This window comes from Zingiber officinale, chromosome 8B, assembly GCF_018446385.1.
Source record: "Zingiber officinale cultivar Zhangliang chromosome 8B, Zo_v1.1, whole genome shotgun sequence".
NCBI classification, from domain to species: domain Eukaryota; kingdom Viridiplantae; phylum Streptophyta; class Magnoliopsida; order Zingiberales; family Zingiberaceae; genus Zingiber; species Zingiber officinale.
In genome coordinates this window covers 19,165,996-19,181,155 of record NC_056001.1, presented here as the reverse complement: position 1 = coordinate 19,181,155, position 15,160 = coordinate 19,165,996, and the positions used below count along the sequence as shown (strand labels likewise).

Sequence of the window (15,160 nt, the reverse complement as noted above, 5' to 3'; positions counted from 1 at the left end):
ATTGGATACTTTTTTCGAAAAGGATTTTTTTAAAAAAATAAAAATTCCGATCTGCAAGATTCGAACAAGCGCCCTAGATAACAAATCGTTTATCCTTCGTACTACCAATTGAGCCAAGTCTGATTAAGTAACCGTGCTATTTTATTAATTGATAATTAATAAATATTCTTTGTATAGAATAAAAAATAAGTGGAGGTCCGGGGAATCGAACCCCGTGCCTCTCGCATGCGAAGCGAGCGCTCTACCATATGAGCTAGACCCCCGTTGGCAAATTTAATCACATTGTGTTTTAAATTGATAGTAATATCCGTTTCTGAGATACAAACCTATTCGAGAAAACATCTTTTTAAAAGAAAAAAATTCGGGGCACCCAAAGCGAGAATCATACCACTAGACCAAATGCCCTTACACAAATTGTTTCCATCTTTTTATATATATTTAATATTATAATTTGCCTTAGTATGATAATGGTGTCAGCAAATTCTTGTTTAAACTTAAAATTAGATCAAGTTTTTCAGCGTCTGTCGGCCTCAGGATGCTCAGAAGCTATGAGACCTAAGCGCTAGCCAATTGCGCCACCACCCTATTAATCTTTTTGTCCTTAATTTATTATTAATGTTTTACTAATTCATTGGACAATTATATAATCTAACTCATCTACAAGGTGTTTGGCTAAAAGACCTCATGGGAAGATCAAAGGTTTTCAAAGCTTAACTCTCAAAGTGTGGAAAACTAGAAACAAATTGAAATGGCCTTCACAAATCATACACACTACTGAACTGGATGGGCTGTGAGTGGAGACGATCTGAAGATGACCTTTTCCATCGCCATTGCCGGATGCAAAGGCCCTTGAGAAGCGACTCGTGTGAGGAAGGAGCCCAAGGACGAGCTTGAAGTCAAAGATGCTCGAGAATCTCCAACTGCGATTGGCTTTCCCTTCCTCTCCTCTCGCATGAGTCACTTGCGTATGCGATCACGCCACCTGAAAGAAACTAGTTTTGAATCCCCAGAACCCTTATTCTTATCCCATTGATCTTCAAGGCGGCGAGGCGGCCACGGAGCCCCTTGAAACGTGAATCAAACAGGTGTTGCCTCCTCGATCTTGAAGAGCCAGAGAAACAAAAGTGATCTCAGCACGGTTTAGGAAAAAGCGTACAAAGCAGTGAACATCAATCGAAACAAGGAGCTCAGAGCCTTCGGCGTCCACAGGATCCGCATGAGGATGCAGAATGTCATCCGTCACATCCAGCGACGGAAAAACGCGTACTTCTACGCTTATCGCCTTGCGATCTGCGTTGAGAGACGTGATTGGCCGGCACAATCGCTCGGGATAAGGCAGCGCTGCAGGTGCGTCGTGGAGTTCACTCGCCAGTAGAAAGGCCGCACCCTTGGGACCCGGTCGGGATCGTTGACTCCCGTTGGTGGGTGGGATGACAAGTAGGTGGAATGTTTTTGTACATTGAAAAGGGCGAGGTCCGGTTTCGGGGAGAGCGACGACTCTAAACCCTGTCCTCGACTGCAGGGCACGGGCCACAGATCTGCTGGTGATGGAGCTCAGCTGTGTGGCTTCTTCCTCCCGTACTCTCTCGCTGCTCTCCTCCTCCGCCGGTCTTCCCTCGTGCTCCTCGTCTTCGCCTTCTTCTTCCTCCGCTTGCGGCTCATGGGCCCGCGAGAGGAGGAAGGCGGCTGGATGGACGTCGATCAAGGCGTCTGCCGAGGGGAACCGCGAGAGAATCGACGGATCGGAATCCAGGCGCGGGGGGTTCGCCGCTGGCGGCGCTGCCGTGGAGGTCTCTGCATCGCCGGCGTCCGTCAGCACCACCAACACGACGGTCATCGACCGGAGCTTCTCCGCCGGCGGGGACTCGGAGTTCCCCGTGTGGGATAAGATTGGCGCCATCGTGAGGGTCAGCTACGGGATAGGTAGAGTCTCCTCCTTGCCTCTCACTACGCCAACCTAATTAATGATTTCCTTCCCGAAATCGACTTCGATAACTGGAAAAGTGTTGATATCTATGCATAAGTGTTCGATTTTTACAGTAATTGTGGCTTGAAGATTTCGTGTTCTTCAATTTATATATGTTTATATATGAGGAAACAAAATGGAAGAAAAGGGAACTTAACTTGGTTGGATCATCAGGAATCTATGGAGCCATGGCGCTCGCAGGGAAGTTAATATGCTCGATCACTGGGATTGATGCAACGGGAGGATTCCATCTCTCACTAGGAGCGATACTGGAGGGTCTGGGCTATGCCGCTCCACCTATCATGGCTTTGCTCTTCATCCTAGATGTGTGTAGAATTATACCCCTTTGTTTGCTTACCAGGTCTAATTCTGAATTTAATCTGTTTATGATCTAGCTGACTGCTGCTTTCCTTTGTTGTTCTTTTCATTCATTTGATAGGACGAGGTGGTGAAGTATTCGCCCCATGCTCGCGCTATCAGAGATGTGGAGGACGAGGAACTTCGAAGCTTCTTCTACGGCATGTCACCGTGGCAGGTACCTTACACAATTGGTGGTTTCTAGTATGTACGAGTCAGACTTATGACAAAGCTCGACAAGCAACATTCATCTGGATTCTGGGATTTGATATTTTTGCAGTTCATACTCATTGTCACAGCAAGTTCTATCGGGGAGGAGCTCTTCTATCGGGTTGCTGTTCAGGTAATTCCTTAGGAGAAATCTAAGTCAATATAGTGCTAAAAAGGCATTCTCTCCATCAGCTAACTGGTTCTTTACTTTTACCAAGCAAGGATGGACTTCAACTAATTGTGTCTATCAGGAAAACAGAAATGGGGCTATGGATAAATTTAGTTACTTAGCATTTAATCTAAGTGTTCCACTGATCCAATTTTTCAAATAACAACTGCCTTTGATACCACTAGACTGGGTTTGAGAACTCCTTGTAAAAGAGAAATCTCAATCATTTTAGACTCTTTTTCTCAAGTCATTAGAAGGAAAAAGTAGAAAACCTTACTAAGCTATGCTAGGATACCTTTTTAACTCAACTTCTATGAAATTGTTGTGGGGCGTATGAGAGGAGCTCTACTGTTTTTGCCCTTCTAGCAATGCTCGTCAAGATTGTCCCATATCAGTTATGTCATTCTTCATGTGTGTATATACTCATTTGTCTAAGCTTGCATACTTTTACAGGGTGCATTGGCTGGTATGTTTTTAAGGGGCACTGAACTCATGAAAGATGCGCACGGGATTGCATGTTTGGTATCCTATCAGTCTATATGATTTTTCATTTTACTGATTGTACAAGTGATAGCCAATTAATCGAGTATAACTTTCCCTTCAGACTGGCATGCTGCCTCTCTTTGTCCCTTTTGCTCAAGCCTTTGCAGCAGTTATAACTGCCACTCTTACCGGATCTCTTTATTATGTTGCGACTGCTCCTAAAGGTTGGTTGTCGGATCCACCCTTCGACATCCATGCACACATGAATTGGCCATGAAAACCAGCTCATAGATCTTTGTTTGTTATTTTTTCAGATCCCACTTACGTGGTTGCACCAGTTTTGAGTTCTAGAACTGGCCGCGAAGATCTCAAAAAGCTTTTTGCAGGTTAGTGAACTGTTCTTGCCAAAAAAAAAAGGACAAAGAGTTGAAGAAAACATAATCTTTTGATGGTATTACTTAAACAATAATCTTTAGAAGGTATTACTTGAACTTAACATGGCAGTGTTTTACACAGCTTGGAACGAGAGGAGGCAAATGAGGAAGATATATTCGCCCCTTTTAGAAGGACTGCTGGCCCTCTACCTCGGATTTGAATGGATTCAGGTTGGACAACTTTTCTCTTTGCAAAGATGAGCAACCATCTCCTTTTGCTACCTTTTACGAATTGAACCAAAGTAAAACAAAAAATTGTGATTGATTTGCAGACCGATAACATTCTTGCACCTATGATCACACATGGGATTTACTCTGCTGTTGTCCTCGGCCATGGACTCTGCAAAATCCATGACCACAGGCGGAAGCTCCGTCAGAGAATCCAGCAAGTGAGATCGGAATGGAAGAATGCCAAGTCATAAGGTGAATTTTTTACCAAATGACTTCAAGATGAATAATTGATCAACAAGAGTAGATGCTGTTGACTGTGAGGCATTGCAACAATCCAAATAACTGATCAGCAAGAGTTCATGTTGTAGACTGCAAACTTTGAAGAATCTGAATAATCGATAAGCAAGAGCAGTTGTGGACCGTGAGCAATTACGTTGTGACATACGACAAAGTAGCTGCCAAGGAAATGTACAATAGGACATACAACAAAGTGGCCACCAAGGAAATGCACAATAGGTTAACATGTAGGGATGTTCAGAGAGGTTTTGTTCTACCATTCATCTTGTAGATTCATCACTTTGCTTCCAGAGGAATATGAAGCTTATGATGTTACAGCTACATTGTCACGGGGAATGTTTTCTTTCTTGCGATAACCTATTTTGTAATGAAAAAAAGATACTTGCGTGATCCAACAAGTGCCTGAATCATTTTCTGTCCACGTAATGTGCTCAAAAAATAATTAAAACAAATTTATCTTTTGAAAAAGTGTTCTTTTATATTAAAGAAGCAGAAGAAGACAAGAAGATAAATGACTATTTTGGAATTCAATTTATATTCTAAAAAGACAGTCGGTGCACAAAATTCTCACCATACGGGATCTAAAGAAAAATTTATTATACACAATTTTATTCTACTTTCTATAAAAAATTATTTTTAAGATTCATGATTTTTTGATCACATGATAACAATTTTACCATTACAATAAAACTCCCCTTCAATCAAGTTATATTTTAAATATTAAAAAAGATTATTAACTATTATTATCTTAAATATAAAATATTACATAGAAAAGGTTTAAAAAATATTTCCCGTGGGCATATTAGGCCTGCAGGCCTAGCTGAACTGAACAGCTCCCGTCAATGCAAAAAGTCTTAACAAACAACTTCATTCAAAGGAACCCAACTCTTTTCACAATAAAATGATTAACCAGGCAACTCTTTTCACAATAAAATGATTAACCAGGCAACTCTTTTCACAATAGAGGATACTGCAGTGAAAAATGTAATTAATTCCTAACAAACGGCCAATCACATCAAATTTCCATGAGGTGAACAATAATGGAGGATAGAACAAAGTCACTCCACATAATTAGATTTTCACGGTAATTCACATCAAAGCATGACGGGAAGCACACACAGTGAACATAGGATAAGTACAAACAAGGATATAGATGTTCTCAAGTTAGAGTAACTCATCATCTAAGTCGAGGCTGGTGATGGTGGAACGTCTGGAGATTGACACTGGGAGATGGAGATCAACTTAGATCTGTACTTATCTGTCTCACTATTGACTTGTTGATTTGCCATGCCAACCTCAGTTGAGTTTACAGGCAACACATCAGAGGTGAGGTTATTTTCTGGTGGTGTTTGAGAGATTGCAATTAGAGACTCCCGAGCGAGTTCCCGTGAAACCGGTGTTGTGGAGGTGATGGAATCCATTGTAAGCTACTTAATCTGTAAAAGGAATGAAATGTCATTGTTCAATAGGGAAATGGTAATTCCTTAGACTAGTAGTTTGAATACATTGAGAACATTTGTAAGAATCAAAACACCACATGCCATTTTCCCAACTTCATGGTAAATCATTTACAATGCTATTTAGCGATCTGCTCAGATTTGTCCAGAGAGTTGAGTGACAAATTCTATTCAGTTGAGAAGATTATATTAACTACCTGCCCAGAAGATTATTAACCAAGTTGAAAAGTCTTGAGATTTCCTATTATTCCAACCCGGAACATCGACTAAATAGAACAACTACTTGGATTAGAGTAAGAGTACTTAGGATCAGTAATGAATCTTTTTCAACATTAAGCTTCAAATAGTCTCTCCTAGTATTGGTTGAATTGTACTCAAGTGATCCTCCCGCTATCATGTAATGGATGTCAAGCTGAAAAACTGTTACCCGTGCCTTTGGGTTAAGAGACTGCAATAAGAGAAAGAAGTCTGCGCCAAGAAAGGCATTCCACAATTCATATCAACCCAGAGTTCAAGGCCCTCTATATTATTATATTAATGGGAAATAAGAGACTGAAATAAGAGAAAAAAGTCTGCACCACGAAGGGCATTCCACAATTCATATCAACCCAGAGTTCAAGGCCCTCTATATTATTATATTAATGGGACATAAATTTCTTCCAATGAGCAACCTGAAATGTTCTTCATCCAAGAAATTAAAAGATAAGATTTCAGCAATGAACTCAATTTGTGAACAACATTGACTAGGGGATTTTTATTTGATCATCCATGAAGCTCTAAGCAAAGATTCCAGAGTGTGACCATTTAAGAAACAAAGTTGTGAAGTTACTAAAACCAAGAGAGTAAAATATTTCTCAACTAATTCAGAAACCCAAATATCCAGTGTGATTGGTCTAATCTCCAGACTAAATATCTCCTGTCCAAAATGCAAGTTGAAACTAAGACTATCAATAAGCATGTTCATCATGTGTATTTAGCATTTTAAGAATTAAACAATGAAATCTAGTTTTGGAACAAAAAGGAACTCCACCAATTTGAGAGATCTTCATTTCGTTAACCACTTATTCAGAAGACTGGCTAGACAGATCTCACTCGTTGAAAAGTCAGTATTGATTCTATGTTCCTACCATCTTTATCAACTTGAGCACATTGTCCAGCTTATATTGCAAGTTGACATTTTAAGAAGCATAAACAGGTAATCTAAAATATCTGGTGAGATGACCATTAGCCCTTTCATGCAATCCTACCATCTCCACGAGAGCACAACATCTGCAAAGTAATATTTAAGCATATGCGATCTACTAAATAAAATTATTCTACATTTAAATTATATTTAAATTTTCTTATATTTTTGTTTAAATTAGATTTCAGTAGAAATAGGCTATGTTTATAGATGACTTTTTGTAACACTTGGGTATTATAAACCCATGTATGTTTCAAAAATTACCCATAAATTTCCTATCATATTTTATTATTATTTCAAGCATTCCATCCACTACAATATTAATCGTAAGCCCCTTCCCACAATCCTACCATCACAAAAACGCATCATCAAAAAAAAGTATATTAACCATATGAGATCAATGATCCAACATCGATGCTGTACTATAAAATCAACTTTATGATTCCGAGCAAATTATCCAGGTTGTATTGCAAAAGTAAACAGCTTTAAGCAGCATTACCAATACAATCTAAACCTAATGTTTCATAAACGTTCTACAAAGGATCCACCGATCTAAACAAAAAACGCAAAATGCATCGAACCTTGAGGAAACTGAACCAATTACTAACGTTAATATCCACTCATCAGAAACCACCAAACCAACGGATCGAACGAGCGGAAAACATAAGAAGCACAAATCCACCTCTAGAAAAATAAACTCAGGAGAAACCCCAAAAAGGTGTGTGTGTGCAAAGCAATCGAAGAAATGAAACTGGAACTCTCTGAAAAAAAATACTCGCAGCAACCGCGACGAGGAGATGAATCCTACTTCCTCCTCCTCCTCTTCCGCCTGGTGGTTCAGATGAAGATGGCGACGACGATGAGGACGCCGCGGAGGAGCCTGCGATCGGTAAGAAGACGAAGGTGGAAAAAAAAAAAAAGGCAAGTGGCGTGTTGGCAAAAGAATCGTCTTAAATAAAGAATATAAATAATTGCTGGGATTGTCCTCCTCTTCCTCTGGGCCCCACCAAGCTGACGTCGAGCAATGGCCGGAGGAAGAAGATAAGTTAAGGAAAAAAAAGTCGGTCGTTTCAAATCAGTGCTATTATAAGCTTCCCAGCAGCGGCACCGTGTTCGCGGATAGCCCGGGAGTGTATCGAATCAGAAGGCAGGTAATTTTGTGGGTAAAACTGACATGTTGCGTTAAAATGAAAAATTAATGGCTCTGTTAACGGTTTAAACCCTACGATATAAAAAAAAAAAAAAAAAAAAAAAAAAAGGAAAAAAGAAAGGATAAGTTGCAAAATCCTTTCAAAATGATTAAAAAATCTATCGGATATTTTATTTTTAAAATTTTTTTTATATATTTAAAATTAGGCAGAATAAATTAATGTTCCCGTGATTCCGATGTCTATAATTGATCGCATTTGAAAGTGAAAAAGATAAATGGTAAAAAAGATCATTTTGATGTTGACTATTTGAAAACTCATTCAATAAAAATAGTTCTGAGTGGTCTTGCATGTCACAAGAAGTGGTAGTGATCAGATCAGGGAAGGGGTCCTAGCGCATTCCGACGTTCAAGTTAGTGATCAAGTGGAGTAAATGAATAGTGAGAGGAACAGTAACTATAAATGTGTAAAATTAAGTAACATCGTGTAGCTCCATCTTAGATGAAAACCCCTTTTATAGTGTTATTATTTGTCTATACATGAATCTCAAAATATGTTCAAAAAAGAATATACCATAAAAATGCTCTGGCACATTTTCTAAAATGGACTCGCAATATCTGCGTTTATCAAAAAGAAAGTTTCTAATGTACAGCTTACATGTAGAATATTCTCTATCCTCCATGACACAAAATGTTAAAAAGAATATAAGGTTGTTGAGTTGAGAGATCCACCATATGCTTACATGGTCAGCCGACCAAGTTCCTCCTGTGACTCAATCAACAATCGCTCATAAGGACCAACTGATCGATCTTATATAGTGTTGTCGGGAACTCATCCTTCACTCAGCCCATTTGTTTTAGTCAAAGGGTTCAATCAGACTAAGAGTTCATTCTATCCAATCGAACTATAGTTCCAATCTGCTGGACTACTTGACCTGACTAGTTAACTATGATATCTTCAAGTGACAAATAAGTCTTGACTATGGAGAGTGTTGACTCGTTGTCTTGAGTTATCTATCAATATTTAGGGACTTGGCGTCTGACCGACCTAATGGTCTGGTCAGATAATCTCTCGGCCGGGATGATCGACTACACTGGCTTCAAATGTTGAACCTTCTTTGACTTTTACCTCCATGTCAGCCGATCCTCTTGACTTTGACCTCATCCGGAAGCTCCACATCATCCGCCATATCAATAACAATGCGTGTAATGCATATTGATCCCGATTGGAAAGTGAGAGGTGAACTATTGATGAGTTGATTAAGAGGTTGACTTGAAGAAAACTTTCAGTTGGGAATGCCAACGAGCATAAGTAGGAGGAAAAAGATTGTCAGTAAGTAGGTCAGGGAGTCTCTGACACAAATATTCCAACAGTCAAATCAATGTCCGAGATATAAGAAGAACAATGGAATGAAAAGTAAGTACGTGGACTAACGTATTTGCGCCAATGGAAGACCTCTTTTATAATACCCCGATAATCCCAGTGTTAATGAGGCATCATGTCACTGTTAGACATTACGTCTAATTGTTATACTTTTGGTGTATCCAGTAATCCCATCGTGGGTATCGAAGAAGTATTTCGCTTCTGTGCAATGATACGGTCTCCCTGACTCTCTGACAAATCCATGTGAATTATTAATGACTAGGTGGGTTCACGGGCCAAAAAGCCTTATGGATCGCTAGTCGTCTGTCCCACTCGTAGGGAGATGGACCAAGAACAAGGAGCCCATTTCAGTTGGAGGTGACTAGGCCCGTAAGTAGCTAAATGGAGACCTAACTTCTATGACATTCAAGTGAAGAGCTAAGTCACTGGGATGTCCAATCAGTATTAATTGAGCAGAGACCCGTAAGTAACCAAGTGGAGAGCTAGGCTTCAATGACATTTGAGTGGAAAGTTGGGCCCTGAGATGTACAATCAACATTAGTCAATTAGAGTGTGATAGGAAGCAAAGCCCCGTAAGTAACAAAGTAGGGAGATGGACTCCAATATCATATGAGTGGAAAGTTGGGAGCTTGGGATGTCCAATTGGCATTAGCATATTGAAGTATGATGGGGAGTAGAGCCTTGGCATCCAAGTGGGGAGCTAGGCCCCGATGACATCCAAGTAGAGAATTGGATCCCTAGGATGCTCGATCGATATTAGCCGATCAGAGCATTGTGGGGAGCAGAACTCCCGGGATGTCCGATCGACACTAGCCGCTCACCATGGGAAGATCTCATCAGACAAGTTACTCAAGTTGACCTATCTCAGACTTTGACTACCCTCTATCATGACCTATTGATCTTCAAACCCTACTTGAGAGCTTCTCATCATTCACCATATGGAGCCCTATATAACCCAAGCGTCACATCACGCCTGTCGCGTCAGGTGTGCGGCAGCTGTGGGAGTGACACGTGGTGCACCATCACAGGTCGTCATTTAAGGAAGACGTGGGAACATGTTCAACCTTAATGAGCAGGGATTTGCTTGATTCCCAAGAAATATGGGTGACATTAGTCTAGCTCGCGCTCGCCTGAGACAACCCGAGGAAAAAGTTCTACAAATGTAAACCTTTGTTCGTCCGATCGGATCGAGGGAGCGTGTTTATGACTGAGCGACAAGCTTTAAGGCTGATCGGCGAGAATCGGGCCTATCTTGATCGGAGCCCATACAGTGACGAAGGTCGATCGGGAGGGAATCTGCTCACGCAATGGTCCGGTCAATCAGATTACAGTCCTTCGACTAGACTTAAAGGGGAGGTTTGTGATGCGGTGATGATGAGGAGTCCCACCCCACTGCCACGGTGGAGGTCAAAGGAAGTCAAAGTCAAGACGGTCAATAGATGGACGGTCTTGGCCTGTCAGACGAGGCATATTTCAACCACGGGTTAAGCACCGACCCACCATCTCTGATATGGAGTAATCAAATCGACGCTCAAGGGACGCGCAGGAACAAAGCCAATCAACTCCTCCGCTCGGCCTAGCAGCAGACTCGACATCGGCTGAGCACGTAGACAATGAACTACCCACTGAACGACTATCCCGCTCGGCCCGACAATGGATGACACTTGGATAGAGGACTTTCAACCGAACGGATATCCCGCTCGGCACGACAGTGGACTTTCATCCGAGCAGCTATCCCGCTCAGCGTGACAACAGACAACGCAAAGATAGTAGAATTTCGGCCGAGCGACCACTCTGCTCGACCAAGCAGCATACACAGCGGGATATCCTTCGACATCCTTTCGGGAGCTAGTGCCGCTGACAGGCGACATGGTCAGACAAAAGATTGTACGACGGAAGCTTCCACTGTCACTTCAGATATATGCTCGGTCCGTTAAGGTACTCTGTCAAGGACACTTTACTGACACATCTTTTCAGGGAAAGATTTGAGATACGTATTCATCATGGGAAGCATACACGCGCGTTTCCAGAACTCTATATAAAGGGGGTCCAAGCATCGGCGGAGGTATGCTTTACACGTGATTTCTACTGTTGCGCTACATTTCTCATTTCTTGCTTCGCCGGAGACTGACTTGAGCGTCGGAGAGACAAGTCGGGGACCACTTCCCTGACTCGACACTGACGCTGCTTGTGTTGCAGGTGAGAGTGAAGTCCACTGGAGGTCAACAGGAACGCCACGTCCCCAACATCCATCTCTTTGACTTTTGGACAGGATCATATAACTTGCATGTAAAATATTCTCTGTCCTTTGTGACACAAAATATAAAAAAGAATATAAGGTCGTTGAGTTGGGGGATTCACCATATGCTTACATGGTCAGCTGATCGAGTTCCTCCTGTGACCCGATCAACAATCGGTCATAAGGACCTGCCGATCGAACTTATATAGTGTTGTCGATAACTCATCCTTCACTCAGCCCATTTGTTTTAGTCAAAGGATGCAATCGCACTAAGCGTCCATTCTGTCCAATCGAACTATAGTTCCAATCTGCTGGACTACTCGACCCGACTAGTTAACCGTGGTATCTTCAAGTGGTAAATAAGTCTTGACTATGGAGAGTGTTGACTCGTTGTCTTGAGTTATCTATCAATATTTAGGGACTTGGCGTCCGACCGACCTAATGGTCCGGTCGGATAATCTCTCAGCCGCGATAATCGACTACATTATATTAGCTTCGAATGTTGACCCTTCTTTGACTTTTACCTCCATGTCAACCGACCCTCTTGACTTTGACCCCATCCGAAAGCTCCACATCATCCACCATATCAATAACAATGCATGTAATGCATATTGATCCCGTTTAGAAAGTGAGAGGTGAACTATTGATGAGTTGATTAAGAGGTTGACTTGAAGAAAACTTTCAGCTGGGATTGCCTACAAGCATAAGTAAGAGGAAAAAAGATCGTCAGTAAGTAGGTCAGGGAGTCCCCGACACAGTTACTTCAACAGTCAAATCAATATCCGAGATAGAAGAAGAACAGTGGAATGAAAAGTGAGCACGTGGACTAACGTTTTTGCGCCAATGGAAAACCTCTTTTATAATACCTCGGTAATCCCAGCGTTAATGAGGCATCATGTCATTGTTAGACATTACATCTAATCATTTTACTTTTGGTGTATCCAGTAATCCCATCGTGGGTATCGGAGGAGTATTTCGCTTCTGTGCAATGATGTAGTCTCCCTGACTCTCTGACAAATTCATGTGAATTATTAATGACTAGGTATGTTCATGGGCCAGAAAGCCTTATGGATCGCTGGTCGTCTATCCCACTAGTAGGGAGATGGACCAAGAACAAGGAGCCCATTTTCAATTGGGGGTGATTAGGCCCGTAAGTAGTTAAATGGAGACCTAACCTCTATGACATCTAAGTGAAGAGTTGAGTCACTGGGATATCCGATCAGTATCAATTGAGCGGAGACTCGCAAGTAGCCGAGTGGAGAGCTAGGCTTCAATGTCATTTGAGTGGAAAGTTGGGCCTTAAGATGTCCAATCGACATTAGCCGATAAGAGAGTGATAGGTAGCAAAGCCCCGTAAGTAACAAAGTGGAGAGATGGACTCCAATATCATATGAGTGGAAAGTTGGGACCTTGGGATGTCCAATCGGCATTAGCCGATTGAAGTATGATGGAAAGTAGAATCTTGGCATCCAAGTGGGGAGCTAGGCCCCGATGACATCCAAGTAGGGAATTGGGTCCCTAAGATGTTCGATCGATATTAGCCGATCAGAGCATTGTGGGGAGTAGAACTCTCAGGATATCCGACCGACACTAGTCGCTCGTCGTAAGAAGATCTCATCAAATAAGTTACTTATGTTGACCTATCTCAGACTTTGACTATCCTCTATCCTAGCCTATTGATCTTCAAACCCTACCGAGAGCTTCTCATCATTCACCGTTGGAGCCCCGTATAACCCATCCCACAATCATACGCAGAGAGTTAAATCCGAAAATTGAACATGCCATCACATGGAGGTAATTAACCATTCACCGTATAACGTATTATATAGATAGAGATAGATTTATTGATCACCAATTACTTAGTAACTTATCTATAAGAAAGGAAAACAGCGTAGAAAAAAAATAAAAAGAGCTAGGAGTTACAATTCTCAAATTGTAAATTAAACTAAAGATTAACCAACAAATTATTTCCTTCAACTTCCTCAATTCCTGTCATTTGTTCCTTAATAGTAATTGTCTTCGTCTTCGTCTTCGTCACCACCATCGTCATCGTCATCGTAGTCATCATCATCATCACCGCCATCGTCATAGTCGACAGTATCCACATCGAGCTCTGGTGCAGGCGCCGGCGCCGGCGCCGGCGTATCCGCATTGTCGTAGTCTTCATCATGACTTTTTTCTGGTGGAAACGAATCATCAGTGACCGACGGAAGAGGCGCAGGAGGACTCGGAGTTTCATGCAACGGCGGGGGAGGAAGAGCCACCGTAGACGGCGGAGAGACGGTCAGCGGCGGAGAGACGGTCAGCGGCGGAGAGACGGTGAGCGGCGGCGATAAGTCTTTTCCACCGCCGCCTCCGCCGCCTCCGCCGCCGGCGGATGCGCAGAGACCCCGGATCAACGAAGGCGAGTAGGGAGAGAAGTCTGGAAAGTAGTAGGGGACGTGGAGGAAGCAGTTCTGGTGGATACCCATGATGGAGTCGCAGCAGGCGGGGCCAAACCGAAGGCGGCCAGCGGGGTGCGGGGCGAGCAGGTCCAGGGTGCACCGCGTCTTCGCCCCGAATAAGGCGAGCCAACACTTGAAGTGCTCCGCCGGCGACAAGAAGAAGAGCTCCCTTCGCGACGCCGGCCGCGCAGCCGAGCCCATCACCCAGGTGGAGAGGAGGAGGAGGAGGAGGAGGAGCGCGGGGGATCGCTTCATGGCGTTGTTGTTGATGCGCTGGCATTGCCTTCTCGTCTTACGCATTAATATACACAGTCTCATCTTATGCGTTGCTGTCTGCAGGTAAGTTATTATTATTATTATTTTTATTATTATTATTAGTTACGTTCCATTAATTTCTGATTAATTGATGTATTAGATCGTGTAGTTGAAGTTAATTAAGGGGGAGGTTTTGGGCTTTGAATTTAATGAGGGGAGTTAAATGGAAGGAGGGGAGGGCGCTCGTCTGGGGCTTGCTTTAACGTACCGGTTCGGATTCCCAGACGTTAAATAAAATTTTTAAAAAATGATAAAATTCTACTGATATATTAAGTTATTTTTTAAAAAAAAAATCTTATAACTAATTTAGTATGATTGCTATTAGGGATAAAAATGAATCTGATCGTCAATTTGATTCGAGTCGATTTAAAAAATATCAAATTCAACGAAAGGTGTTAGTTATTAGATTTGAGTCGGATTCAGATCAGAAATTTTTAAATTGTGTTAGGATCAAGTTGAGTTTGAGTTGATCTGGATTGATTTGAATTTAGGATTTAATAATTTTGTTAGAGTTAAATTAAATTTTATTTTAAAATTATGATATTTTTGTAGGTCTCGACGTGACCAACAAGAGAAGAGTGAATTATCTATTTATAGTTTACAATCCTTTACTTTCTTTTCAGCTAAGACAACACATGTTAATTAAATAAAAATAAATTAATATAAAAGAAAGGAAGCAATTGGGATTTTATTTGGTTACAATTAAAGAGCTTGTTAATCTAAAACGTTGAAACCATTAACAAAGTTCTCCTTTTACATAGATGGAGAAACTTTTTACAAAAATGAAAGTACAAATAATTTAAAATAGAATTACAAGAGAAGTACGAGTATATTTTTATCCTCGATAAAGAAGATCAGGACTCTATTTATAGCCTGCTAATGAAACTAGCAATTTTGTTGGCGT

The 15,160-nt window shown here is 41.6% G+C and overlaps 1 protein-coding gene, 1 long non-coding RNA gene and 1 other non-coding gene across 3 annotated transcripts; 1 reads left to right on the top strand and 2 right to left on the bottom strand.

Annotated features, from left to right (window-relative positions):
* Positions 1-190: 190 nt before the first annotated feature.
* TRNAA-CGC lies at positions 191-263 on the bottom strand. Its single transcript has one exon. It is a non-coding gene; the product is annotated as a tRNA-Ala (tRNA).
* A 1,187-nt stretch (positions 264-1,450) lies between these two features.
* On the top strand, positions 1,451-4,508 carry LOC122015765. Its single transcript, XM_042572791.1, has 10 exons — positions 1,451-1,923; positions 2,141-2,292; positions 2,406-2,501; positions 2,604-2,666; positions 3,156-3,224; positions 3,307-3,409; positions 3,500-3,571; positions 3,702-3,790; positions 3,892-4,042; positions 4,159-4,508. The coding sequence occupies exons 1-9, from the start codon at positions 1,548-1,550 to the stop codon at positions 4,039-4,041; spliced, it is 1,170 nt and encodes a 389-aa protein (XP_042428725.1). The 5' UTR covers positions 1,451-1,547; the 3' UTR covers position 4,042; positions 4,159-4,508.
* A 550-nt stretch (positions 4,509-5,058) lies between these two features.
* Positions 5,059-7,720, bottom strand: LOC122016202. The gene is made up of 2 exons (XR_006121085.1): positions 7,503-7,720; positions 5,059-5,523 (listed from the first exon to the last, which is right to left on the bottom strand). It is a non-coding gene; the product is annotated as an uncharacterized LOC122016202 (long non-coding RNA).
* Positions 7,721-15,160: the final 7,440 nt, after the last annotated feature.